General features: G+C 43.4%; 1 protein-coding gene across 1 annotated transcript; it reads left to right on the top strand.

Moving 5' to 3' along the window:
• Positions 1-1,652: 1,652 nt before the first annotated feature.
• C4H2orf72 (chromosome 4 C2orf72 homolog) lies at positions 1,653-9,540 on the top strand. Its single transcript, XM_026721675.2, has 3 exons — positions 1,653-2,407; positions 5,677-5,778; positions 6,256-9,540. Exons 1-3 carry the CDS (start codon positions 1,786-1,788, stop codon positions 6,348-6,350), a joined length of 819 nt encoding a protein of 272 aa, XP_026577460.2. The 5' UTR covers positions 1,653-1,785; the 3' UTR covers positions 6,351-9,540.
• The last annotated feature ends 415 nt before the right edge of the window (positions 9,541-9,955 follow it).

Raw genomic sequence — 9,955 nt, 5'->3', positions numbered from 1 at the left:
CTCCTTAGTTCCCAGGTGGCTTCTCTCCTGGATGAGTTTCCACCTGTTGCTTCTTGACTTGCCTTCAGGTGCTTTGGAGAATAAGTTGACTCCCCCTCTTCTTCTTTGGGGCAGCCCCTCAAATACTGGAAGATGCTCTCATGTCCCTCCTTTTCTCTAGACCAGCCAAACCCAAATCCCGCAACCGTTCTTTGTATGTTTTATCCTCCAGGCCTTTAATCCTCTTGGTTGCTCTTCTCTGCATTTTTCCCAAAGGCTCAACGTCATTTTTGTGGCGTCCAAAACCGGATGCTGTATTCCAGGAGGTTGGACTAGATGACCTCCAAGGTCCCTTCCAATTCTGTTATTCTGATAGGACAGAATAGAATATTGGATGAAGAATACGATAGAAGAGAAATTGGATGAAGAATAGAACAGGATAGGATAGGATAAATAGGAATAGGAATAAATATTGGATGAAGAATAGAATAGAATATTGGGATGAAGAATAGAATAGAACAGAATAGGCATAGGAATAGAATAGAATAAATATTGGATGAATAAAAATAGAATAGAATAGAATAGAATAGAATAGAATAGAATAGAATAGAATAGAATAGAATAGAATATTGGATGAAGAATACAATAGAACAGAAATTGGATGAAGAATAGAATAGAATATTGGGATGAAGAATAGAATAGAACAGAATAGGCATAGGAATAGAATAGAATAGAATAAATATTGGATGAATAAAAGAATAGAATAGAATATTGGATGAAGAATACAATAGAATAGAAATTGGATGAAGAATAGAATAGGATAGGATAGGATAGGATAAATAGGAATAGGAATAAATATTGGATGAAGAATTGAATAGAATATTGGGATGAAGAATAGAATAGGCATAGGAATAGGAATAGAATAGAATGGAATAAATATTGGATGAATAAAAGAATAGAATAGAAGAGAATATTGGATGAAGAATACAATAGAATAGAAATTGGATGAAGAATAGAATAGGATAGGATAGGATAAATAGGAATAGGAATAGGAATAAATATTGGATGAAGAATTGAATAGAACAGAATAGGCATAGGAATAGAATAGAATGGAATAAATATTGGATGAATAAAAGAATAGAATAGAAAATAGAATAGAAAATAGAATAGAATAGAATAGAAATTGAATTTTTTATTGGCCAAGTGTGATTGGACACACAAGGAATTTGTCTTGGTGCAAATGCTCTCAGTGTATATAAAAGCTACAAGTGATTAATAGAGTAGAGTAGAGTAGAGTAGAATAGAATAGAATAGAATTCTTTTATTGGCCAAGTGTGATTGGACACACAAGGAATTTGTCTTGGTGCAAATGCTCTCAGTGTACATAAAAGCAAAGATACATTCGTCCAGAATCATCAGGTACAACACTTAATGACAGTCACAGGGTACAATCAGCCATCAAATCATACCAGGAAACAGTCCATATAAATCGTCAGGATGCAAGAGACAACCTTACATACAGAGTCACAAGTGGGAGGGGGAGGGCCGATAAGAAGTTTAAAAAAATCAACCAGAAGAGAGGGGGAAGGGACCTCGGAAGGTCTTCTAGCCCAACCCCCTGCTCTAACTTCGGGGCCTCTCGCGGCGTCCCTCCCTCCCCTCCCGGCTGCAGCAGCAGCAGCGGCGATCGCCGGGACTCGGACCGGGGCCGGCCGGGTTCCCTTCTCTCCCCGCTCCCTCCGGAGGCGGCGCCTGGCGCGGCGGGGTAGAAAAGCGCCGGGCCAAGACGGGCAGCACCGGCGGGCCATGGAGCCGGAGGCGCTGCGGGACCTGCGGGCTCTGCTGGAGCGGGCGGGCGGGCGGGAGCCGCTGCGGCTGGCGGGCGAGGTGCGCCCGGCCGAGCTGCAGACCTTCGCCCGCGATCTCTTCGCCGAGCCGCCGCCGCCGCCGCCGCCGGAGGAGCCGGAGAAGGAGGAAGGGGAGACCGAGGCCGTTGCAACGGGGAGGACGGGGAAGCGACGGCGGGCTCGGGTGCGCAGCGGCGGCGGGCGGCATCCGTTGCGGGGCTGCGCGCTGCTCTTCGCGCTCTTCCTGCCCGCCTCGCTGGAGCAGCCGCGGGAGATGCGCCGCCTGCGCGAGATCCTCCGCGACCTGCGCGCTCAGCTCCCCGCCGCCGCCCCGCCGCCCGCCGTGGTCGGCGTGGTGCTCTTGCTGCAACCGCCGGAGAACCCCGAGGCCCCGGAGGCGGCGCGGCTGCAGCTGGAAGGGCTGCTCCGGAGGGTCTTCTCCTCCCGCCGCCGCCGCAGCCGTAGCCGCGATCCCGGGCTGCCGGATACCTTGCAAGCGGTCGCTTACCGGCCGGGGGACGGCCGGGCGGCCCGGGAAGCCGCTTGCCGAGCGCTGCGAGCCGCCTTGAAGCTGCGAGCAGGTGCGCGCACGGGGCCCCGGGGGCCAGAGCGGGAGATGGCGGCGCCCCCGGGCGCCCTCTTGCAAATGATCTCCGCGAAGGGAGCCCCGCGGGTGGGTGGGTGGGAGACGAGACCATGTTCTTTTTTTGGGGGGGGGGAAGAGCGAAATGCCTTGATCCCCCCCAGAAAGGTAGGTGAGTTCTTAGGTGAGAAGGGAGGTACAGATATAGTAGAGTTGGAAGGGACCTTGGGGGGTCGTCTAGTCCAACCCCTTCCCCCCCTCGAGGAGACGCTAGACTATTTCACGTAGGTGGCTGTCTTTAATGGGAGTCCAATCTTCAATGTGTTTCCTGACCTGGCCTACCTTACAGGTACAGATTAACAGAGTTGGAAGGGACCGTGGAGGTCGTCTAGTCCAACCCCCACTCACCATCAAGGAGGAGGCACTGTGCTATTTCAGAGAGGTGGCTGTCTTTAATGGAAGTCTAATTTTCAATGGGACCTTTTCAATCCTGACCTGGACTAACTTACAGATACAGAAGATACAGGTTAACAGAGTTGGAAGGGAGCTTGGAGGTCATCTAGCCCGAGCAGGAAACCCTACACCCATTTCTGACCGAGGGGAATCCAGTCTCTTCTTGAAAGTCTCAAGTGATGAAACTCCCACAACTTCCAAAGGCAACTTCTGTTCCATGGGTTGATGGTTCTCCCTGTCAGAAAGTTTCTCCTTATTTCCAGGTTGAATCTCCCCTTGTTCAGTTTCCATCCATTATTCCTTGTCTGGCCTTCAGGTGCTTTGGAGAATAGCTTGACACACACACACCCTCTCTATGGCAGCCCCTCAAATATTGGAAGATGCTCTCCTGTCTCCCCTGGTCCTTCTCTTCCCTAGACTAGCCAGGCCCTGTTCCTGCAACCGTTCATCGTATGTTTTAGCCTCCAGTCCCCTCATCCTCCTGGTTGCTCTTCTCTGCACTTTTTCTAGAGTCTCAACATCTTTTTTACATCTCTTCTTTGTGGCAAGCGCTGAGATATTGGAAGATGCTATCTTGTCACCCCATCCTTCTTTTCCTTAAAATAGACATGTCTTCTGTCCATCCATGGTTTGCTCAGATGTTCTTTCTTTCTTTCTTTCTTTCTTTCTTTCTTTCTTTCTTTCTTTCTTTCTTTCTTTCTTTCTTTCTCTCTCTCTCTCTCTCTTTCTTTCTTTCTCTCTCTCTTTCTTTCTCCATTTCTTTCTTTCTTTTTCTTTCTTTTTCTCTCTCTCTTCCTTCCTTCTTTTCTTTCTCTCATCTTTTTTTTCTTTCTTTTGCTTTGGAGAATAGCTTAGCCCCCTTGCTTCTCTCTGGGGCAGCCCCTCAAATATTGGAAGGCTGCTCTCCTGTCTCCCCTGGACAGGAGACCAGCCAGGCCCAGTTCCTGCAACCGTTCTTCATATGTTCGAGCCTCCAGTCCCCTCATCATCCTGGTTGCTCTTCTCGGCACTCTGGAGGTGGCTGGATTAACATTCAGGTTTAAACTTTTTTTTTTTAATGCTACTTGCAAGGAATGGAAAATTCTCCCTTAGGGGATTGTTGGAAGGAATATCCATCTGGTTCAGTTCCAGGCTGGGAGAGAGACGCTGGGAACAACAGGGCGGCTGATTGGAAAGATGGTTCAATACTCAGCACAATCACACACACAAAAACAACATGTGGCTCTGGGTCAGCTGAACAACTAGCTGAGTGAGAGGAAAGGGTTCTTCTAGGGTTCTGTGTTTTGGAAGTTTGGGATGTGTGCCACATGGGCTTTATGTTCCTAAAGAGGGTATTGGGCAATTCCCATTGTGGCTGATGGGATTTTTTTTTTGTCCTGTGCTAGATTTTGGGTGAGGGACTGCTTGTTATAATCCTGTTAACTTGGCTTTTGTTAGCTGTCCAACTTTGCTCTAAGGAAATGGATTATTGCCAGCAATATTTGCTCTGCTTATGAATGGAGCCATCTAGACACTTGACTTCCTCTTTCAATAAGCTCTTTATCTCCTTAAGTGCTGGCATCTGCTGTAGGCTATTAAGAAAGACTTGGGTGATGCTTTCTGTCTTTAAGAGCACGTTTCTCCATTTCTCCTTTGGGAAAATACAATATTCTTCCCTTTTTTTAATATTCCCCCAAATATTTCATTCTTCTAGGAGTGGGGGCTTCCCACAATTTACAACATTTTTTCGGGCAGGAAAACGGCAAAAGAAAAAAATCCATAGTTGGGGTTGCTTTAACCATCATGGTGTTGGTTTAACAATTGCTACCCAAAAAGTCAGAAAATCAGCTGAGTGACAACTGTCATGACTTATGACTGACATTTGGGGCTCCATTACCCTAAAATAAAAGGACTCCTGTCAGAGCGTTTGCAGCGTGACTATTATTGTGAAACAACCCAGGAGCAAAACACAGTACGCACACAGGCTTAGACGTGAACAGTGGTTTATACACAAGACATATACAGAAATATACGTGGTAGGCAAAATACCTGACAAGCAATCAATCAATCTTCTTAACTCAATGGAGACTTGACATAAGGAGAGAGAAGTACACCCACTAATGTTTTCCTTTATATAAATACTTCTTAAAAAGGTAAAACAACTGTGGATCCATTCTTTGTCTTAAAAGGGCAATACCTGTGCTATGCTGAATCATCCTTATTGCATCAGCTTTATAGCTTGTGGTCAGCTCTTAAATATCTATACCTTCACATACCTTATGAGGGGTCCTGGGTGCTCTCTGAGGTTGCTTATTGCAAACGTTTCATTACCTAAACCAGGTAATATCATCAGTGCTGGCGGGGAGGTTGCTTTCTCTTTATATGAAAGGAGCTTGCTTATAGACAGCAAACCCCCTCCCTTCTAGCACTGATAATGTTACCTAGTTGGACAATGAAACGTCTACAAGAAAACCACCAAAGTCAGAAAGCACCAAGGACCCCATTCTCCTCCTCCTCCTCCTCTTCCGTTATGCAAACCCCCTTCCCTTCTAGCACTGATGATGTTACCTAGTTGGGTAATGAAACGTCGGCAAGAAAACAAGCAACCTCAGAGAGCACGAGGACCCCATAGTTCTCCTCCACCTCCTCCTCCCTTTTGTACTGATGATGTTACCTAGTTGGGTAATAAAACGTCTGCAAGGAAACAACCAAGTTCAGAGGACCCCACAGTCTTTTTTTTCCTCCTCCTCCTCCTCCTCCTCAACCCCACACCCCTTCTAGCACTGATGATGTTACCTAGTTGGGTCACTAATTTGACTTTTTTTGCTTTTACAGATGGGGCAGAACTTCCAAAGCCAAAACTGCCTGCCTTATTGTCGTGTATTCCGTGGGGCAGAAGGAGCGAGGATTTTCAGACGGATGCAAAATTAAATGAAGGTAAAGAGGCCTACGAATTCATGAGCGCTGCAAAAACATTGCCTGCGTTCCCACCACACACACAACCTGGATGCGGAATCAAGGTTTTTTGGTTTTTTTTTTTCTTATTTTCAATTTCATTGTACACGTGTTGTGCGTTAACAATAAATGTTTGATTGATTTGATCTGAAGCTTAGTTAAAAGGCATATGATTGGATCAGCAGAAATCTCATATTTATTTTTATTTATTAATCAAATTTATATGGCTGCTCATCTTATAATTTTTTTCCCCAATGAATTTGGGACGCCTTCTATGTCAATATTTCTCACCCTTAGCCATTTTAAGATGGGTGGACTTCAACTCCCAGAATTCTGGGAGTTGAAGTCCACCCATCTTAAAATGGCCAAGATGGAGAAACACTATTCTAGAGAATGAATGTATGTAAAACTGAGCGTGCCATTTTAATTTTAATACTCTGCTCTTTTTTCCCAATGTAGATGCCATACAAGACTTAGAAGGTGCCATGGCGTTGACCAACATTGCACCCAATGGGAAGTGTGAAGAGGCCTCAGAGACACTTAACAAGCTGTGATTTGTTGTCTGATGGATTCCACGTTCTTTATATCCTATCTTTTGAGGAGTAAAAAAATGAGTTGCAAATCTGGGATAGCCTTACAAGCTCTGCGAAGGAAGCAGCTAGAAGCTGGCCTGTTTTGTTTTTTTTAATGATAGTTTGTTCCAGAAGCAGTGGTGCAGAAAAGATGCTGGTTTGTTTCCTTTCAGCATCCTTGTTTCATGGCGAACCAAAGAAGCATTTGTTTCTACTCTTAAGCACATTAAGGTGCATATTCTCTTCATAAAAGCCATTGGACCTCTTGAGGCTCACCATTTAGAGAAGCATCATTGTTTCCCAAAAGTTGTGATGGAGACAGTACAACAGAAATGGCAATGCAATCATCATTCTTGCCAGATCCAACCGTCTCTTTCTTATTTAACTTGTCTCCTCCATTCTGGCATCCCTGTCTGCAGCGTTGGAAATCTTGATGCTCGGAAGGAAAAGAGAAACAGTCGCTCATGTTTTGAGGGGAAAAAAAAGCCACTTTATTCCGTTCCTGAATATGGTTTCAGGTGGCAAAGAAATTCTACTACGTTGTTAATGGAGATACACATGTGTAGTTACTCGGTCTTGTGGCTATGCTGTCCCGTGCTATGTTTTGGAAATTTACTATATCAGTGTTTCTCAACCCTGGCCCCTTACAAATGGCTTCAATTCCCAGGATTCCCTAGCCTGGCCTTGCTGGCTAGGGAATTCTGGGATTTGAAGTCCACACATTTGACAGTAGCCAGGGCTAGGGTTAGGTTGAGCAACACTGTATGATAGGCATAGTTAAAACTTGCAATATATATTTTTTTTCATCAAAATAAAAGAGTTACGCATTTCACGAATGAAGACAAATGTTATGGTTATGCATTTTTACAAACATTTTTTTTCATTAAAATGAATGTTTATTCATTTGTCCCTCTCCTACAGAAAGCTTTTCCAAACGCTGTGTTTTGTAGCCTGAATCTTTATATAAAAATACTGATGAAATTGTAAGGTCCTAATCTCCTACATTTTATAATATAGAAAGCAGATGCATAGAGCTACTTAGGTTACAGTCTGAAACAATTTTCTATTTCTCTAAAAATAATATTCAAAGGACCATCATCTTATAGAGGGGGGAGAGGGAGGAGGGGAGGGAGAGAGAGAAGGAGAAAGAAAGAAAAAAAAAGAAAAAAGAGAAAAAGAAAGAAAAAAATAACAAAGAAAAGAAACAGAAGGAAAGAAAGAAAAGAAACAGGAAGGAAAGAAAGAAAGAAGAAAGAAAGAAAGAAAGAAAGAAAGAAAGAAAGAAAAAAGAAAGAAAGAAAAGAAACAGAAGGGAGGAAAGAAAGAGAGAAAGAAAGAAGGAAAGAAAGAAAGCCATGCAGGTCCCTGGCTTGTATATTCAGCCTGACTCAGGGTAGTAAGATTGTAATCTAGTTTATTTGAGAGACCCCAGTTTGTGGGGAGAAATGTTTATAAGAATAGTCACACAGTCAATGATTGACAAAACAATTGAGAATCCAGTTCATTTCATTAATTTAATTATTTCAAGTATCCCATGCATTGCTTCTTGGAGATACGAGTGCAAAGTTTTAACATGCTTATAATTTATTTACTAATGATGAAGTTAACCATTGTTTACTCCATCCAGTTTGCACAGGTGGGCTTGCCTAAGAAGCCAGACAAAAAGGTGGTTTCAGTTTTTGAGGTTGTGCAAATCCAGCTACAGGAATTACAGGAAGATAAGGACAAACAAGTTACCCCATAATTCTTTTACCAATTTAAATCAGTGTTCATGACAGATTAGAGCAGATATATCCTTCAGCAATGGGATTTCTTTAACTGAAGCTGGTTCTCCAATACCTTTTGCAAATGTTTGACCAGATTTACCTACCAAGTTTAAATTCGTTTATAAATAAACTGCGGGGGAGTTGTATCAGCACAAAACACAAGCTTTTGAAACTTACAAATCAAAAGGTTTCATGCAAGCCATAAGGTGCGGTGTTTTAATCCGCTTGTCAAGATTAATAAACAGAATATGCCCTCTCCCTTTCTCTTAACAGGACTTTGTACCTTCTGCTGTAGAACTTATTTTAATGCTGTGCCTTTTGAAAATCTGGAATAAACAGCCATTTGTGGCATATGTGCTTTGCCTGTGCAATGACTGTTTAAAGTTAATCCTCTTTCAAAGAACAGACGTCAATTATATATAGAAATACAGAATTCTTTATTGGCCAAGTGTGATTAGATACACAAGGAATTTGTTTCTGGTGCATAAGCTCTCAGTATACATACAACAATAGTGATAAGCAAAAATGTTATAGTCATAAGATAAAGAGATAGGTGAATTCTGAATGTTATAAGTGTCGTTGGTTTTCAATAAACAATTTGTCCTTGCTTGTAAGATGGAACTGCATGGCTAATGACTCAGTTATCCGACAAGCCTCTATAAACCTTTCTGGCCAATAAAATTGGTTGCAAGGCCTTTACTGGGTTTGTAGCCATTTTGCCTTCTTATTTAGAAACAGGATTTTTTGTCATCAACTATTGGACGAGGAAGTAAGGTAATGCTTGACTTACAACCACTAATTTACCGATGTTCGAAGTTACAACGGCATTGTAAAAAATGACTTACGATCAGGTTTCACCCTGACGATCGTTGCAGCATTCAAAATGGATCAAATTTGGACAATCAAAATTTGGACGTTTGGCAACTTGTTTGTATTTATGACAATTGCTATGTCTGGGATTCATTTTGTGAATTTCTGACAAGCAAAGTCAGTGGGGAAGCCATCTTGTCGTTTAGCAGTGGAAATTTGGGCTCCAGATGACAAAAGCTTGCTGCACGCTCATTCTGAATGGCTGCAAATCGTGACTTCATTGAGAAACCTTGTACCCTGGAGGCTGAGTTTGGCATGCTTCTGGGATTTTGCTAGCAGGCTCCCTTATCTCACAGGAAATGGAGCCTGTGTTAAATGACAACTATAAACAAAAGGGATTTTCCCTGCGCTCCTGAGAGAGTTTTCGAGAGAGCAATGGAGAATTTTAAGGGACTGGTTAGTCTCTGTGGTACTTGACTCGCTTACAAATTGTCACCAGGTTGCCTAATTTGACGATGCGCTGCACAGATACCATGAATAAACCTGTATCTTTGTAAATAAATCGATTACAACATAAAGACATTGCAAAATGCTAACCAGACTCCAGTGATTTTTTTTCCTAAAGGAAAAGCAAACAAAGCCTGGAAAACAGATTGCAAAACTGGACCTTTACCAGTTGGAGAAACAGGCTGTGTGCAATGGAGGTTGGAATTCAGAATAGAGGTGGAAGGGATCTCGGAGGTCTTCTAGTCCACCCTCCTACTCAACAGGAGACCCTATAAAATTTGAGGCAGTGGCTGTCCAGTCTGTTAAAAGCCTCCAGTGTTGAAGCGTCCGCAACCTCTGGAGGCAAGCAGTTCTACTGCTTAGTTGTCCTAACTGTCAGGAAACTTGCTTCTCCTTTATTAAGGGTCTTTGAAGTTTACCTTCAGGATCTGGCCTTACAAAGAGCAGTCAGGGTCGATCGCCTCTAGGACTGACCGGTTTGGTCACCTTGCAGTCCAAGGGACT

The sequence above is a fragment of the Pseudonaja textilis genome, chromosome 4 (assembly GCF_049901715.1).
Source record: "Pseudonaja textilis isolate UNSWEBS1 chromosome 4, rPseTex1.2, whole genome shotgun sequence".
Taxonomy (NCBI): domain Eukaryota; kingdom Metazoa; phylum Chordata; class Lepidosauria; order Squamata; family Elapidae; genus Pseudonaja; species Pseudonaja textilis.
This window is presented reverse-complemented; position numbering and strand designations above follow the sequence as displayed.